At 43.2% G+C, this 18,309-nt stretch overlaps 1 protein-coding gene and 1 long non-coding RNA gene across 3 annotated transcripts; one reads left to right on the forward strand and one right to left on the reverse strand.

Annotated features, from left to right (window-relative positions):
• Window positions 1–594: 594 nt before the first annotated feature.
• Window positions 595–9,359, reverse strand: ZNF3 (zinc finger protein 3). 2 transcript variants are annotated; one of them, XM_039844179.1, is made up of 7 exons: window positions 9,219–9,359; window positions 7,766–7,859; window positions 6,028–6,163; window positions 4,886–4,977; window positions 4,467–4,593; window positions 2,315–2,806; window positions 595–1,968 (listed from the first exon to the last, which is right to left on the reverse strand). In XM_039844179.1, the coding sequence occupies exons 3-7, from the start codon at window positions 6,080–6,082 to the stop codon at window positions 1,727–1,729; spliced, it is 1,008 nt and encodes a 335-aa protein (XP_039700113.1). In that variant the 5' UTR covers window positions 6,083–6,163; window positions 7,766–7,859; window positions 9,219–9,359; the 3' UTR covers window positions 595–1,726. The 2 variants fall into 2 exon arrangements, with proteins under 2 accessions (XP_039700113.1, XP_039700112.1); XM_039844178.1 differs by having other exon boundaries at window positions 1,727–2,806.
• A 28-nt stretch (window positions 9,360–9,387) lies between these two features.
• LOC120587440 (uncharacterized) lies at window positions 9,388–12,510 on the forward strand. Its single transcript, XR_005648965.1, has 2 exons — window positions 9,388–9,582; window positions 12,178–12,510. It is a non-coding gene; the product is annotated as an uncharacterized LOC120587440 (long non-coding RNA).
• The last annotated feature ends 5,799 nt before the right edge of the window (window positions 12,511–18,309 follow it).

Raw genomic sequence — 18,309 nt, forward strand, 5'->3', positions numbered from 1 at the left:
ACATTACTTGAGCAGCCTAGTGATTCTAATATAACTCCATGATCTACACTTTGAGGAACAAAGTCAATCTGCATGTACATGGTGAATGTCAGAGAAGAGCCAAAAAGATGTTTCATTATAACTTTGAAAAATTAAAAACTATTAGGTGGTCAATCACGTGATCCAAAATTTTTCAGAGGCCAGAGTTGCAGACATTTCCTGATATTCTCAGTAACTGTAACATCCTCCCACCAACAGCCAATCTAAGAAATCCAAATATGCCCATTGCTACCCAATATCCAAGTATGTTCTTGTCAGGGATCCCATGCCCAATAACACCTTTCTAGTTTGGGGTATTGATTTTAAGCATCATATCACACAGAATATGCAGCACATAAAATCCTACATGTGAGTATAAACATGAACTGTGTAAATGATTGGTCTATGCAATAGCTAGTAAAATATGAGAGTCTTGACAGAAAGGTCACGTTTGTGACTAAAAGAGAAATCATCTGTAAAATTTTAAAGATTCTACTTACAATCACTGTTTCCTGTACAAAATGAAATAAGTTTAAACAAATTTGGCCCCTGCACAAAAACACACTCAATCTCTCCTTCTGAAAAACTATTCTCTTTAATAGTGCACTTCATTTATGCTACAAGATGAGCAGAATTGAGAAAACATAATGAAAGGTTATCCCTTTAGCAGGGAAAACTCAGGAGCTCCATCCTAACCCTGCCATCAGGCTCAGGCCAAAGCCTTCCTTCCCTGGGATTTGCTCTTTATTTGCATCACACTTTGCTACTGAAGTCAGAGGGGAGGTCAGGCGAGGTCTGGCTGCTAGGGCCAGATGTCACAGGTCACAGGTGACAGAGGGCAGGGCAAGCAGGCTGAATGAGCTTCTTAAAAGTATCCTTAGTAACTAGGGGTTTAGATTAAATCACATATCACAGGAGCAGTGAGAGGCAGAATGTGGTGAGAGGAAATGAAGAGGCCAATGATAAAAACTTTTGATCCATTCCCCACTCCCTCATGTTAGACACACTGATTAGATAGATTTCCCAGTTAGTCTTATCACAAAAGGGAGTGAGGGGGGTTCTCCAACAAAACTGCCAGTCTGCTCTTGGAAACTTGGTCTTGCTACTCCAAGGGCCCCAGAGGATACAGTTACCACAGAAAACCTCCCTCAGTAAAATAACAAATCCCTCAGCATCCAATTTCCATAATTAATGAAGTCATGAAGTAAAATAATACATTCCCTATCAAAACTTAAAGGTGGATTAGAAACAGTGGCTTTCAAATATAGCCTTTTCCCACTCTTAGGAAATAACAGGACCCAGAACATTCCATTGCCTTCTGTGCTGACTATACTGACTCTAACTAGAAGAATCCTTAGAATTTTATTCCCACTGTGCTTCCATCCCCACCTTGGAAAGGCTCCCTTGGTGTGAGAAACAGTCTAGTGCAAACTGCCTTCCAAAATAGAAGGTGATTGGTCCCAGAGATTCCCTCTATTCCCAGTACTTAATCTGCTGCTTGCCTCATAATCTTTCAAAGCTGGTCTATCATTCCTGGGGAAATAGACTAGGTTGCTAATCACTGTGCCAGGATGATTTGCCTAATTTGCCCCATTAAGTGAAAGGTTCGCATCACAAGGGGTGTATCCTAAGTTGTTCATACTTTTATAGTAAGGCAGGAGCTCTTTAGACTCAGAAAAAGTGAGAAAAACGGGGGTACGGCTCTCTTTCATGTCGACTCTCTAATATTTAATTCAGCAGTAACTCTGAGAGAACTTTTGTTCATCCCTGTTACATTCAAAGGCTTCTCTCCAGTGTGAATTCTCTGATGGCGAACAAGAGCTGAACTATACCTAAAGGCTTTCCCACACTCACTACATTCATAGGGATTCTCCCCTGTGTGGATTCTTTGATGCTGAATAAGGCCTGAACTATAAGTAAACTTCCCTCCACATTCCATACATTCATAGGCTTCTCCAGTGTGCTTGGAAAGCTGATAGGGGAAGAGTGTGTGAGTTTCTCTGGGCTTGTGCTGGGCCTTCCACACTCACACATTTATGGGGCTTTCTCCAGTGTGTGGATTCTCTGGTGATGGACACAAGGGTGAGCTCCCAATGGAAGGCCTTCCCACATTCATTACAAGCATATGGTTTCTCTCCAGTGTGGATTCTCTGATGATGAGTAAGGGTGGAGCTCCAACTAAAGGTTTTCCCACACTCGTTACATTCATAAGGTTTCTCCCCGGTATGGATCCTTCGATGCAGAATGAGAGCAGAGCTACAACTGAAGGTCTTCCCGCAATCATTACATTCATAAGGTTTCTCTCCAGTGTGGATTCTCTGATGCTGAATTAGATGTGAGCTCTGGCTGAAGGCTTTCCCACATTCACTACATTCATAGGGTTTTTCCCCAGTGTGGATTCTCTGATGTTGGATAAGGTCTGAAGTTCGATTAAAGCTCTTGCTACATTCATCACACTTATGAGGTCTGTCTCCCACAGGAAGTCTCTGGTGAGAAATAAGGTTAGAACTTACAGTGAAGCTGTTCCCAAAATCATCATATTTCTCACTTCTCTCTCTCATGGGGGTTAGCTTTTCCTCAACTGTCACTTGATCAAAATCTTGTATCTTCCTATTCAGTCTTTCTCCAGAAGAGTTCCCCAGCTGCCTCTTTAGACTGACTTCTTGTTCATAGGCTTCTTCAAATTTAAGATCCTGAGAAATATCCTTCTGGAATCTTCCCAACAGCATCCCATGTGATCCTGTTTCTTCAGAAATGTCTTGATCATGCCCAGTTCTTGTCTCACCATCTGGCACAATACAAAATACAAAAATCACTTGTTCCTTGTGGAAGAAAAAATCAAAACTAGAGGACCAGATAACCACGTGCAGGCCTCTTATCTGCCCAGGCTGTGTGTAGCTAAGGCAGAATAAAAGAACTGGGTCAAAGAAACAGGGAAGGAGAAAGGCAGGAATAAAACTGGGAAAAGAGCTGGAAGTATAAAGAAAATTAGATATTTAAGGAGAGGATGGATCAGGCGAGCCAGAGAACCAAAAACAGAAGGAGGACATTTAATGAAGTGACAAAGTCCTCAGAGAGGTTAGAGACTATAGATAGAATTAGGGAGATGATGACTCTCAAAACTCTCAAAACAGTTTTCCTAAGAAAAGTAGGGAAGGTAAGAAACAGTAGCAGAACAAGAAAGAGCAACAAAGGTGAGGTCACTAGTGACTGCTACAGCCCCAGATTAAAAGAACACTCATGTCTACAGTTGGGCCACATATGCCAAATCTATGGCAGTAGGCAAAAGACAGAGTTAGTCTATCTCTGGGCCTTAGGCCTAGGGGGCTATGCTGATGTGAGGCTATGTAAACAATTTCCATATTTGACTTCTCTATGTTCACTGCCTTGGGGTTTCTAAAAGAAACTTCAGGCACAGAGAATAAGCGTAAAGAGTTAGCATTTTTAGTTTGTCAACATTTTAAAAAGTAAATACAAGGCAATGAGTGTTAGGGACAAAAATGGCCAAACATGTCTACTCCTACATGTCTACTCAAAAATGGCCAAACATGTCTCACCCAAACATGTCTACTCAAGACCTTTATGTTCTCAGTTCCCTTCAAACCCAGGACCCTCAGCTCTTCCTCTTACTCCAGCCCAAAGAGCATGTCGAAATTCTTAACTGGGAATCCTGCTCATGGGACAAGGTTTATCCTGCTCATACCAAGCAGTCCCAGAGCTCAATTCCAGACTCAGAATCTGCAGGAGACAGAAAAAAATCTCAGGGAGGTCTCAAATATGAGTTAGGAAGATCTCCTGGCACTACTCAGGAAAATGTTCTCATTGAAAATAGGTGAGAGATGAGGAATTAACTAAAGTTTAAGAAGCAAACTGTTCCTTATTACAAATTAGAATTTCTATGAGAGCAGCAGTTGAACAAGGTCCTGAACAGAGCAACAAGTCCCTATAGTAGTCCAAAAGAGAAGGGGAAGAGACAGAGTTCCATATTATTCACTTGGGCACAGAGCAGTACCTCACACGTTCAGGGATCCCAATATGTTAAGCTTTTGGAAAAATCTTTGGAATCTTTGTTAAATCCTAAGACTAACATGGAAAAAAAGTACCATATTTGGACTTAAAAAGACCAAGGCTAAAGTTCTGCCACTCACCAGCTATAGAAGTATATGTAAAGCAGTTAAGACCTCTGACCACTCTTTCCTCACCTATAAAATGAGGCTAATTTTAGCTACTTCAATTGCTGTTACTGCAACGATTAAATGAGAGACTACACGAAACCTCTTTATCAACTACAAATTGTATACCAACAAATGGAAGTCATTATTATTGTTAGAATTTTCTGAGACTAAATCTATCCTTAGCTAATTATTTTCAGTGACTCAACTAGTACTAGCAAACGAGAAAGCAAAGAAATGCCAAGGGAATTTTACTGAGAAAGAATAACTCCTTACCCAGTGAGAATACATTTCCATAATTCTCCAGCATCACATCTCTATAGAGGTCCCTCTGAGCAGGTTCCAAACGCTTCCACTCCTTCCGAATGAAGTACACAGCTACATCCTCAAATGTCACCAACTCCTGAAACAACATGTTCCTGCATGCAATTTCAGGGTGAGGGGTGGGGCTGGCAACACCAAAAGAAAAATCTGGGATGGGGTTTAAGAGTGCATATTTGGGAAGTAGGGGAAAGGAGATTAAGCTAGAGAGAGACTAGAGACCAAAAAAGAAAAGTCAATCATTCAGCAGGAAGTGACCACAGTCCTGATGGAGAGAATCAAAGTAAGGGCACTGAATAGGATGCTGCTGCACCAACAACGTCCACGTCCCCAAAATGGTAAAGAAAAAGAGGATAAGGGGAACCACAGCTTACCTGGGACTTGGCCTTTAGGAGTGCAGCTGCTAACATCTCATCCCCTAGACCTCCCTTGTCGGAAAATGCAGGAACTTTTGAGGAAGGAAGAGCTAAAGACAACAATGGGGTCCATGAGAGTCTATCTGTATTCTGGCCTCCTGACCTATAGAAACCTCTTGGGTCCTGTGACAACCTAGGATCCACTCCCTCTGACATTTATAAATTCACTTCCTCTGCAGCTACTAAAGGTGCTTACCATAGGCACATACAGTGTGGGCCTACCCCTGAGGAGAGATGTCTAAAATCCTGTTGATTCTTGCTCTCCAATCTATCCCTGGTCCCTTCTTTTCTCTCTGATCACTCTATTCTCAATGAAATTTACCGAGTCCTACTGTTAGTGATGAGTGTGTTCTTGTCCATTCTCCGAAGCCTGGCCAAAAACACAGGCTGTTTCCTCATGTCCCTCCCATTATTCTCCACATCTCTGAACTCAAACTCTTGCGTGATATTCTCTTAGACCTAAGGAAAACTAGTAACTTCACCCAATCCTGACTGAAAACATAACACCCGTAGTTCTTCTCCATCCAATCTACAAGTCTCAAAACACTACAAATGTTTCCTATTTCTGTGTTTGATTGCTTTTTTCCTAGGTTAACATAGTTATCCTTAAGCGACTCTAAATCCCTAGATCCTAGATTCCACAGAATCACCCAGACAAAAAGGTCTTTAAATGCTTTTCCCAGTAAGTATGGACTGAAACTGGATCCAAAGTCATGAAAGCAATCTATGAAAGCAAAATACAAATACTCTTGTGGCATCTTATCCATTTCACCCTCCTCTAAGCACATGGTCTTAAAGAGCACAAATCAGGACTATGAAGTTGGCTGTTACAAAGAGCCTGGAAAATGGATTTCAGTGACTGCCAGTTTTCTTAATCCTCGACAATGAGCCACAGCCCTTAAAAATGCCTCAGCTGTACATTAATTATTGGCTTCAGTCAGCCTTCTCTACTCAGGTGTGAGTTACTGAATAGCAAAAACTGTGGCTTACCCATTTTGGATTCTAGTGATTAGCCTAGTACCTGGTGAATAAGAGATTTCAATAAACAATTGCTGAATGACTTAATAAAAAAAAAAAATGAATGAATCCTTATTCCTTACCACTCTCAAGCAGGGCTTGAGGTTCCTGAGATACATGATCAGCCTGAGTTTCCATGGATAGGGCCAGAAGCTTCTGTCTCTGGTCTCTATTTGCAGACTTGGCAGGAAGCTGGTTTTGAATGAGAATAAGGAAGTACTGCAGAAGGAAAAGTTCAAGGTTCAAAGATAATAAAAAAAATAAAAATAAAAAAAATTCCCAGATACAGAAAGAGGGGAACTAGCATTTCAGCTAATACCCAGGAACAGCAAGAGGAAATGCAGCAGCTGCGACTAGTCTTCAAGACCCTGGTGAATATATCCATCCCCTCCATGTAATGAGATTACATGAGAATCTGTAAAAAGGTCCACGTTCCTTAACAGTATCCCACCTTTGGCTCCCCTCACACATTGAGGGATATTTGTAACAACAAAAAATGGGGAACACTGGTGTCAAATAATATTAACAGAACTAAATACTAAGTAATCATCAAAAACATGAAAAATATCAGAGTAAAGATAAAAAGAGAGTGTAAATACAGACTGTAAAATGTATATGCACCATACCAACTTTTAAGAATAACTGGGATAACGGATAGAGCTATTTGTTTATAGAAGAGGAAAAAAAAAAAAAACCTCATATACATTAGAATTGCCAGGAGAAAAAGCCTGCTTTATTAGATTTCTAGCTGTTATATTAAATTAAAGTGTTATTCTTAGAGGAAAAGGGGCCATAAGGTAGAACCCAAATAACAAAGGTCAGAGAAACTTTCCATGAGTTCTCTGTCTCATCTTAAAAAACCTAGGGAAACATCACCTGTCTCACAGAACGAGGGCAAATAGCTCAAATCTATTAAATTAAAGAAGATAAATTCTTTCTCCTCTTTCTTTCTAAAACGGTTTTCTGCTTCAAGTCCCAGTCAAAGGTGGAATATTATTAAGGGATTTGGGCCCTTTTTAAGATCCTTGTGAGTCTCATTACATGGAGTGGGTACATATATCTACATGTATCTAAAAGACTAGTCCCAGTTGCTGTGTTTCCTCTAACAGAGAAAACAGCAGCCAACTTTCTTTATTTCCTCTCTTCCTTCCTAATGCATGTCCCTGGGTAATAACATAAGTCCCTAAGCAAACACCAGTAATTTCAAAAACGCAAGATTACTTATTACTCTGTTTTTATCCCTATTAAGAGAACTCTAGTCTTTCGTCAACAAGAGGGTATAAAATGCCCTCCACCAATTCCATTACAGTGAAAAGCACTGAATTAGGCATGAGCCAGGCCTACCAGCTTGAGGTGGGTGACACACCTTCTTGCCACCATCACTCTTCCAGCTGGGTGCCTTTAACTTTTAGAGCCAGCCATCATTTTGTTCTTATCAATCAACTTTACAATTTCCAGGACTGTTTACAAGCAGACACTCTCAACAAATCAGTTCTTAGTCTAAACTCTCCCTAGAAAGGAAAATCAGAGGCTGTGACTTCAGAGAAAAATAGCAATGCTCCCTCCTCACAGCTGGGTTAACCTAAGCTGGAGCTCAAAGGCACATTGTTGAGAACAAGTCCCCAGTGTCTGGATCAGTAAACAATGTTTCTCATAGAAAGAAAAATCTCCATTGTGCTCTCACAGCTTCAGGTGCAGGTAGAGCCCTTCCCCTGCTCCACTGTCAACCCGTCTCCCTGCAGCTGTTTTGGGGGACTGAGAAAGATAAGCTGGTAGTGAAAATGAGACACGGAAAGCTTTACCCGTTAGATTCTTTCCTACCTTCTTTGGAGATATCCCTATAAGGACAGAGTAGCAATTATTGAGAGCCTCTGTTCAAGTTCCTAGGAATTATGACTTTAGTTGGTGCAAATGGCTGTATTAAGGACAAAAGAAGAAAAAAGAATTAAAAATATTCATGTAAACTTCACTTTTACTCTAAATGTTTACAGATAAGGAAAGAAAGATATATGCTAATAAATACCAATTAAGACCACAACTGGTATTTGCGTTGCACTCCTGGAGACAGAAAAGGAAATGAAGGTGCTTTAGGTTAACCTCCCATCCAGTGTTAAGACACACCTCCTAATGTTCTGTCTGCTAACTTATTAGGTACTCTCAATACTTCAGCAAAGAGTCTGTTCCACTGTTGCACGGCTTAGCCATCGAAGAGGTCTTCAGGTGGTAAACTGAAAATCTATCCTCTCGGACCTTCATATCACAGATGCCTAGTGCCCAGAGCTTTAATGGTACAACCTTCTTCCACACAACTGTCCAAAACCAAATGATGCCCACTCTCCACAAACTTCTCTTCTTGGGGGGTAATTTCTCTAATTAACCACAGATTTGAGGTTTATCATTCTGCTTATTCTCCAGTAAACACATGCCCTTTCGACGTAAACACCAATTTGTGTTCAATCTCATTTCAAGAGCGGATCAAATCAGTATTCTAGTACAATTGAAATTGTGAGCCAGACAGTTGTACCACTTCCTGTACAAGACTCGATTTACAAGGTGCCAGCGGATTATTCCCGGAATCTTAGTTTGCACGCCCTCCTGGACCTAGTTCTAACTGCGCACACTTCGGAGAACTCATTCAGTACCCTCAAACCCAGCTAAGTAAACAAACCTCTTCTTCCGCCGCGGGCGCGAATAACTGTGTGAACCTCAAAAGCATCTCGAAGAGCTATCAAGATAGGGTCGCTGACATCAGCTGTTCTGAAGAGAGGGGCTCTTCTACAGTCACAGTGGAACTTTTCAGTGCTCGAGCTAGGAGCTAAGTCACAAAACCTGAACCGGAGGCCCCTTCCTCCCTCCCACGCAGGGTTCCGCTCAGGGGAGGGAGGGTCCCTGGGGAAACAGAGTCGGGGACTCGCAGCAGGTGAGGGAGTAGCGCCTCTCGACACTGTGGCTCTGGGCGGGCCCGGGTACTCCGCGGGCCGCAGCGGCACGGACACCACCCCCTTCCCTAGCGACCACAGCCTCCGTCTCACCGTGAGCCCCGGAGGCGGCCGGACTCACCCTGGGGGCAGGGACAGGAGACTTTTGAGGCGCCGGACAAGCACCAGGCCCCGTTGGACACTGTCACAGACCCACACACCGGGGACAGAACAAAGAACGGAAGCTCCCTCCGTTTCGCTTCCGGGTCGTGGGGGTTTTTTTTGTTTGGTTTTTTTGTTTTTTTTTTGCCATCCATTTCACTCCCCCCAACCTCCCCTCGTGCCTTCACACCCACCTGTTCTTTCTAGGAAAATGGGAGGTCTTCACCTCTCGGTGGTTTGCAACCTCCCGACTTCTATCCAGGATGAGGGCGCAGGACCAAAGCACCGACTGGAATTCAGGCCTTACGCCCCTGCCCGTGGCCCAGCCCCGCCCCTGGTGGCTGGGCCCCAGGGGAGACCGCACACCTCCGCCTCTGGGCGCATGCTCCGCTGCTGGCTGGGGAGAGTGCGGAGCGGGTTTGAAGGGGGCATGATGAGGCGTGATGGGACCTGGGGAAACGGGGTACCCCAGCTCCGACTGCGCACGAGGTCTCCAGAGGGGGAGGCAATGGCCGAGGAGAGTTCCCGGTGCCCAAGCGACGGGAGTCCCCAACGAAGGTACCAACTGGGAGCTCTAAGCTGAAGAATAGCAAACTTTGGAAGGATTCATCATTTTTTAAAAATCACCGTTATTTGAAATTTTCAAATAAACCAACCTTATGCTTCCAAAGTTTTCTGTTTGTATTATACCGGCCCAGGGCACGCTCCCTGCCCCTGATGCAGGACTGGGCAGATTTCCCTGAGTGGGGGGAGGGAGGAACTCAAGCCTTGTACCAAAAGAGAAAAGGGGTCTTGGGGAGCATAAGAAAGAATTCAAACACATAGCAAAGTTAGAGTCAAAAGGAAAGTTTATTACAGAAGTGGTAACACTCCATAGACAGTGTGGTCTCCCCACCAAGGAAGAGAGAGAGCCTGAGAGGGATAGAGACAATAGAGGACAAAGAGAGTAAAGGGACTGAGAAGGACCCCTTTTATTTTGTGTAGAGCATTACTTAAAGACTGTTTTTCCTGTTTTGCATTCATGGTGTAAGGAAATAGGTTGTTAGCAATCCCAGCAGAAATTTTCCTTTGTTCTGTGAGTTTCCTTTTGATTTGGCTGCAGCGCTGATCAGCATATTGTAATCTCTGAATATAGCTTGATTTAACAAATTAACAAAGTTCTCTTGCCTACTTCCTACATTACTGAAGTCAGGTGACATGTACCTTGTTTTAACCTACGAGTCCTATTTTCATCTTATTCTTCCTTCTTGTAATTTATTCATTTAAGAAAAAGGCTGATTTATCTTGCAATTTTCCTACTCCCTGGAGTTTCCTCTCCTGTCTCCCTGCATTGTCCTTAGATCTAGACCAGAGGCTAGAAAAATTTTACTAATTAAATAATTTTGCGAATTTTGAATAATAAGTTTTTAACTTTTGTTTCAGTCAATATTGTCATCTGTAAAGAGAGGTATTACTATCTAGAGAAGACTATCTCAGCATACATGAGTTATATATACTTGGGTTTACGCATTTTGCTGTTGGTATATTATACCTCAAAAAATAATAAAAATTGAGTGTCACCTATAAAGCCTCTCCAATCTTCCCATATAAAATAAAATTTTCTAACCAATTAAAAAATATTTTCCCTTTCAGCCAGAACCACCATCTTCCACTAATTCACCTAAATGACCAACACAAAGAGAAAGAGGAGAGGCACCTGCTATATGTTCTCTAGGCCTTTTAGAAAACATGGAGTTGTCCTCTTGCCACATACATGCAAACCTGTAAGAAAAGTGATATAGTAGACATCGAGGGAATGGGCGCTGTTCAAAGAGAAATGCCCCACAAATGTTACCATGGCAACATTGGAAGAGTCTCCAAGGTTACCCAGCATGCGTTAGCATTCTTGTAAACAAGTTAAGAGCAGGATTCTTGCCAAAACAATTAATGTACATATTTGATATGGGACATCACTTGTAAAATGCTTAATCTTTTAGCAGGAAATGGTACAGACCATCACTTGCAAAATCTTAATCATTTTAGTAAACCTAGTTAAGTCTTTCTTTTCCTCCTTTCTTTGGAGAAAGATCTGCTCCCTGAAACTTAGGTAATTACATTGTAACTAGTGATTCGGGTCCTCTAGCTATTGATAAGGATCATTGAAACTCAGCCTTCTCCTTGGCCCATGATAAGGCAGGAATGGCTTTAGACCAAAACAGGGCCCATAGAGTCCAAGAAGGGAGGGGACATTTAACCCAAGTTTTTTTTCTTTCGTTTGTGAAATATATTAAGCCTGTTTCCCTTTACTCGCTTAATAGGCAAATCAATAATAGAAATTAACAAATATATGATTTAAATAATAAGTTCGTATATTCTTTTCCTTGTCTAGGGATCGAGGTGGCACTTCAGCAGGAAACCCAAGACCCCACCCTAACTAAGGCAGAAAGGGAAAGAACTCCATGAAACCCCAGTAGGCAGGGACAATGACCCTTCTCAGCAAGAAGCAGATACAGAAGAGACCTCGAGTCCCTCAACATCCATACTAATAATAAGGGAGTTCATGGCTCTTAGAAAAGAGATAGGCAAGAAAGGTAGTTAGGGGGCTTCGGGTCTGCCTGCAAAGACACTGAGGTCATCCTATCCTAGAAGGGATCCGTCTTAATCCGCCCACAATTAAGCAAGCCAGAAGGCATTTTTAGGCTAAAAGTAACTAATAGAAACAAGTGAGCAGAGAATTAGGTACCAGTTTAAGCCTGTCACTTGCCCCTGCACAATGAAGACCCAATGACCTTCAATTCACCTGAGCCTCATTATATCATCATTATAATATGATGCACATGCCTGAAGTTCATTAATATCATTATAACAGACTGAATTCTGGGAACAAACATGCACAGAAAGCAAATGATGAATCACTGAGTCCTGTCGATCTTAGTTCTGTCAATCAAGGAAGCCCACCGTGATTGATTGATTACTTGATTACTTGATTGATTGATTGATTGATTACTTAACAAAAGTAACCACCCACAGCAAATAGGGATAAAAACCCCAAAGGCTTTGTTACCAGGCCTTTTGAGCTACGCTTCTCTTGCTCAGGCCCGCTCCCACGTCTGGAAGTGTACTGTTGTTTTACTTGCCCTTCCAATAAAGCTATTCTTTTCTGCTGTACTTCAGTGTCTTACTCAATTCTTTGTTCGAGACATCAAGAACCTGGACAACATGCCAGAAGAGGATCCCCACTCTCCAATAACATATCGAGCATATTAAGCACTCTGAGAGCCAAGATAACTTCCTGAAATGTGTGATGGAAATTGATCAAAAAAAGAAGGAAGCCAAAGAGAAAGGTACCTGGGTTCAACTGAAGCGCCAGCCTGCTCCGCCCAGAGAAGCAAACTTTGTGAGAACCAATGGAAAGAGCCTGAGCTGCTGGAACCCATTTCCTATAAATTCATGGCATGATAAGTGTAAAAAAATAAAAGACCTGTGTATTGTTAAAAAAAATTACAATCTAAGTGCCTGAAATTATTTTGTGTATCCATCTACTTTTTCATTACCAGTATTTTCCCTCCCCCAACAACCACTAGAGTCCCTGAGAGCAGGGGCGTTGTCTTATTTACCACTGTAATCCTCCGGAATCTAGAACACTACCTGACACTTAGCAGGGATTCAATAACAACTGTTCAATGACTGACAAATGAGCAAGTGAATCTTCATGGAATTCTTTATGTCCAATACACCATCATGTGTGTGTATATATGTATGATCTCCTGCCAAACTGGCCCTAAAAGAGATTAAGAAAAAAAAATTTGTCATAGTTTAATTGAGAAAACTTCATAAGGATCACAAAAAAGTAAACATTTACCAAGGTCATGAAAGAAAGACATGGAAATGTTGAGGAAATATGAAAGGTTGGAAGTAACAGGAGATGCCACTCCATACTGCAATGAGGATTCTAGATCAGACATGGAACATAAGTGAAAAACTGGTTAATTTCCAATAAAGTCTGTAGCCCTAACGATCTACTAGACCCACTGATGGTCCACAGCCTATCCACAGCACTGGACCAACGTCCACAGCCTGCTCCTGTGCATGCCTAAGAGAGATTTTTTAAATAATTTTTTATTGAAGTAAAATAGACATAACAAAATTTCCCACTTTATCCATTTTTAAGTGCACAGTCCAGTGGCATTAAGTACATTCACATGGTTATGCAACCATGAGGACCTTCATCTCCAGAACTTTTTCATCTTCCCAACCAGAAACTATTCAAGAAACAATTCCTCATTCATTCCTCCCCACAGCCTCTAACAACCACCATTCTGCTTTCTGTCTCAATTTGACTACTCTTAAATATCTCACAAAAGTAGAATCATATAGTATCTGTCCTTTTGTGACTGGCTTATTTCATTTAGCATAATGTCCTCAAGATTTATCTATGCAGCATATGTCAGAATTTCCTCCTTTTTTAAGGCTGAATAAGATTCCTTTGTATGGATATACCACCTTTTGTTTGTCCATTCATCCTTCAATGGACATTTGAGTTGTCGTTTCTACGTTTTGACTAATGCTAATAATGCTGCTGTGAGCACTGGTGTACAAGTCCCTGCTTTCAATTCTTCAGGGATATTTCCAAAGAAAAAATTTAAAAACTTTGTTATCACTTATTTTTAGCAAGAGAAAATTCTCATGAATTATTGGTCTTTGTTCTATTAAAGGCCCTGGAGTGCTCTCCCTGAGTTGTGTCAATGTGGGCTCCCTTTGTCTGTGGTTTAGCAAAAGCTCCATTGTCCTATGGAGCTAGTCACAGGAGGAAAAAGTGGGTCAGTTTGCATAAGAAGCCCTGAACCCCTATCCTTCCCTGCTTCCTGAGATGGTCCCAAGTTAGGGAGACCTATCAAGGTCTCAGTGGCAAGAAAGGGCACTGGGCCTCTGAAATGAACCTAGAAGGACTGAAGAAAGATAGGACCACTGGAGAAAGGAGGAAGAGGGAACAGGATACTATGAGGTGGCAAACACTAGTCTGATCCTCTCCAGGCCTCCTAACCTCCTAAGCCAGCTTGCCCCTGCGTGTGTGTGTGTGTGTGTGTGTGTGTGTGTGTGTGTGTGTGAAGGGCTGATGCTGAGATTTGGGGCTGGATAATTCTTTGTTATGGAGTGCTGTCCTGTGCATAGTACGTTCTCTGACACCCACATTTTTGTGACAACCAAAAATGTCTTCAGACAGTACTGAATAATCTCTAAAGGATAATTCACCCCCAGATGAGAACCACTGGGTTAGGGCGAAAAGCTCCCTACCTGAACTTAGTTTAGGTTGGCCATCTTCCCTCAAACTGTTGAAGATGGGGAAGGGCACCTTGGCCCCACAGGTAACTGCCGAAGCTAATCACCAGCTTCAACAAACACACTCCACACTGCATGGCTTTGGGAGTAATGTCGTTGTTCATGCAGTTTGCGCCTCCTGTGAAAATGATTCAAACATGTTCCTTAGCCACCCTAGGCCAAGCTGCAGGCCCATGTCTAAGAGACAACTGACATGGAAGCTACCCCATCTCTACCACCCCAGGGCAGTCTAGCACCCTGGATGTAGGGGAAAAAAGAGCTGTCCATTTAAACCCATTTGATTGGGAGCTGCCTTCACTGAATGACACATTGCAGCTGGCCTTAAGAGCTGTAGCCCTGAGGGTGAGACTCTGTGTAGCCCCAAGGCCAGCTCAGAGGCAAGCCTTGTGCTCTGGAACCCCCACCACTAGGCAAGTTTCTTCCCATCACCTGGCCTCTCCTGTCTGACATCCCAATATAGGACCCAAGAGGACATTCATCTAAGTACTCAGAAATCTCCGACTTGTAGAGAGGGAGCAGGCTAAAGTACAGAGAGAGATAGATGGGACATCCAGATGTCCTTCTATTTCAGCTCTGTGTGCGTGAGCATTGCGATCTGGGACACACCTGGATCCAAAACTGAATTAGAGGAACACTCCAGCTTGCTTTAGTTGTTATTGGAAATGGTTGTGTGATTCTATGGTTCTCTTTCATATTCAAACCAAGTGCCCTAAGATTCTGTATGGGGATGGCATTCTCTGAGTGATGTGAATAAAAGGGGCCACTTAATCCTTATCTTTCCGTCAAACCTGCTGTGCTAATTTCTTTGGATCTTCACTTTACAACACACATCCCCATGGTAACAGCTGCTTTGGGGCATCACAGCATAAGTGCTTCTTGCTCAGTAATCTGAGGTTGATGTTTCTGGTGCCCTGGTGTCAAGGAATTAGCTCAGCAATCCAGTGCCTCTCAAGTGCATATAATTTAGTTCCTCCAGACTAAATGGTAGAAAGTGGGGGTGGGGGAGGTGTAGGGCCACAGAGAGCTCATGACTCCAAAGGCTTGATATAAATCAGAGTTTGGGCTCATGGAACTGCAAGGGAAGCAGCTACTCTATAAGTGATCGGACCCAGCTTTCTCTGTGATTCTGATCTGTTCTCCTTACTGTGTACAAGCACCCTCTGCTTACTCAGGAGCATGCACACAGGACCCAGGATACATCTGGAGGTACTGGTAGGGTCTCAGCCACACATTCTAGTCTGAAATGAAGGCTTCCCTGAGGCTAGAAGAAAGGAGAGAATGCACTTTTATATCCAGTAGTTCCCATTGGTGACCACAGGGCAGGAAGGCCTCAGCTGGGATGTGAGTGCTGTGCTCTGGGTGGGCTGGCAGGTGATGGCAACTCACTTGTCAGACAGTTATTTTCAGCTGTAGCCCAAACTCATATGAATATTATGCAAATGAAATTTTCAATTTTGGATAAATAGCTAAAGCCCCTGTGATGGCACGTCCTGTGTATGTGCAGCTGTGGCTGGGCTGAAGCCCAGTCTCTCTCCCACTGCACCTGCACCTGGCAGGTCATCTCCCAGTGGCTACCACTTGGCTTTTGTCCCATCCATATGTCTCCACTGCTACTGCTCATTCTATAGGCATGCCTGTAGCCATTGAGTCATGACTGGCTCCTATAAGCTGTTCCAATGAGACTACAGGTAAGTTTCATCCTCTACTACAGCAAGGTGATAGATATAGATATATATACCTTCCAGGTTAGATTAGGGACAGGAAGTTGAGGTAAATCATACCAGAGAGCCTGGATTTTCTGTTAAAGAGGAAGCAGGGTGAGAGTTAGGGGTCAAGGTTGTGAAGAATGGGGATCCTACCAGGTGCCCCAGCCTGGCTGCTCGATGAGTTACAGGTGAGCAGAGACCTCTGTGGCATTCATGATGGCCTAGCAGTTTTTAGGGTATTGTCAGAAATAGAGAGGGAGAGAATGGTATGGGAGATTTCGTAGAGCTAAACACAAGAGCATTTGGCAACTGATTAAATGCCCAGGATGAGGGACATGGAAGACAAGAAGAGATATTAATTTTTTTACCCTCAGTGAGCTGTAATTGGCTCAGGGTCTACTAGTTCCTACAACAGCCAAACACAACTCTCTTTTTCTAGATTGTAGCTCCTAGGGGAGAGACACATGGACCAATTTACCTTTGTTCCCCGCCTCCCCCCCAGCCTTAATCAATTAGAAAATTAATATTAATTTATGTACAGGTTAAACTCTTCTGGCCACCTCCAGGCCTAAGTGAAGAATGAACACCTTATGACTCTTAGTGCTGTCTCATATGTGCATGCATGCTTATGTACGGGTGGCATGTGTGTGTGCGTGTGCATGAGAGAGAGAGAAGGGAGAGGGGAGATGGTGGTTATGGTGGTGGTTTAGATGGAGAAAGTGCCCACACAAGATGTGGACTGCCCCTAGATGACTAGCCCATTGTGGGTTAGAGGAACTGCGGGAAGCCAGCACCTGGAACAGGGATTCTGTGAGCTGCCTCTGGCCAATACATCCACTCCTCTCACCACATGGGGCACTGCGAAAAGCAACTGACTCAGGAGGCCTATCCAGCCCCACCCCAATAACAAAGCCACTAGTTTTCATTTAGCTGGGTTTGGAAGGAGTAGTCATAGGTGGCTTTATGGGACATCCACCCTCTGTGTAAGGCAAGTGTGTGTCTATACAGTCAGCTTTGGCCAGTGTTGCATAAGCCAGTGGCCTGTGTGTCCTCTGGACTGGGCTGACAACCCAGGGGCTGGGCACGCGGGTGGCCGAGGTGCTAAAAATTGCAGGATTAAATGCAGCAATATGTATCGGTGCAGAAAGAAAGGGTTCCCTGGTCTGGGGCAACTATAAGACATCAAAGGAGGGAGGCGGCAGTACTAAATTGTGGGTGCTAATTCTGGAGTGTGAAGCCAACGAAGGAAAAAGCCTGACAATTAAGTTTTCCCTCTGCTGCCTCCACCAAACCCTGCAGGCTAATTCTCCTTTTTCCCTGTGCTTTCAGGCAGCAGGATGAGGGTGGTCTCCTGATGCTTGTCGTAGCCCCTGACAAACATTTGTTACATTTCTTGGTCTTTGCTCCTATAAGGGAAGACGTGCCCAAATTCAACTGATGCGGTTTGGACAAGGTTTGCACTGGAAAAGTGAAGCTAAAGTGATTTTGTGTGGGGCCCAATGTCTTTGCTGCTTCTACACTTGAAAATGTAGTAGGAATTGATGGGCTATGCGCCTGCACTTTTCCAGTCCTTTAAATATTAGAGGAATTTTCCCATTCAGGGGCTGCTATATGTAGAGGATGAGTGAGACACGCAGATCATTTCCCAACCCCCCTCCCCTTTCCCTCCAGAACAGGCCAGCAGAAACAATAAAGAATGGGGAACGGAAAACAGGAAATCACAGCTTTACTTAAAAACTCAAGCTGCCGGTATTTGCAGAGAAGCCATTTCTCAGTTCAACATTGTCACCTGCCAGACGTAGCCGGCAGGTACACCTGCTGCTGGAGAACTCTAGACCCAGGAGGCTTTGTAATTCTCAGCCCGATAGCCTCCTTTTAAGGGGAATCAAGTTGAACCTCATGATTAACAACATGGTAAGAGCCTAAAAGGCCTCTCTAGTCAAATAGAAATGGCGTTTTAAAGAGTGCAGTCAGCCTGGCCCTAGAGAAGTTTTACATGAAAAGGTGGCAGCTACTACTTTGAGAGAAACTACTTGAAGCAAGGATGTGAATCAGTGGGGTCCTCAAGTCTCAGAGGTTCCTCTAAATGCCTGGGATTGTTTCATTGGTGGCTTAGCTAAGGTGAAACCTGATTGGGTCCATTGGGTGGCTGCTACTGTCATGTTTTAGGCTTTGCAGACCATCAACAATCTGACACTGGTGTGCCCTTTGTCACAAAAGCCACCCAATAATGGACCAAGAGTCAAGGTATTGGATGGAT

This window comes from Pteropus medius, unplaced genomic scaffold, assembly GCF_902729225.1.
Source record: "Pteropus medius unplaced genomic scaffold, Ma_sr-lr_union100, whole genome shotgun sequence".
Taxonomy (NCBI): domain Eukaryota; kingdom Metazoa; phylum Chordata; class Mammalia; order Chiroptera; family Pteropodidae; genus Pteropus; species Pteropus medius.

Excerpts from the sequence above, each read along its gene's own strand:
- ZNF3 (XM_039844178.1), bottom strand. The coding sequence starts at position 6,082 with ATGGAAACTCAGGCTGATCATGTATCTCAGGAACCTCAAGCCCTGCTT. Across the intron at positions 4,978-6,027 it reads TCAAGCCCTGCTTGAGAGTG|CTCTTCCTTCCTCAAAAGTT; the intron begins GTAAGGAATAAG and ends TGTTGTCTTTAG. Across the intron at positions 2,807-4,466 it reads TGGAAATGTATTCTCACTGG|ATGGTGAGACAAGAACTGGG; the intron begins GTAAGGAGTTAT and ends GTATTGTGCCAG.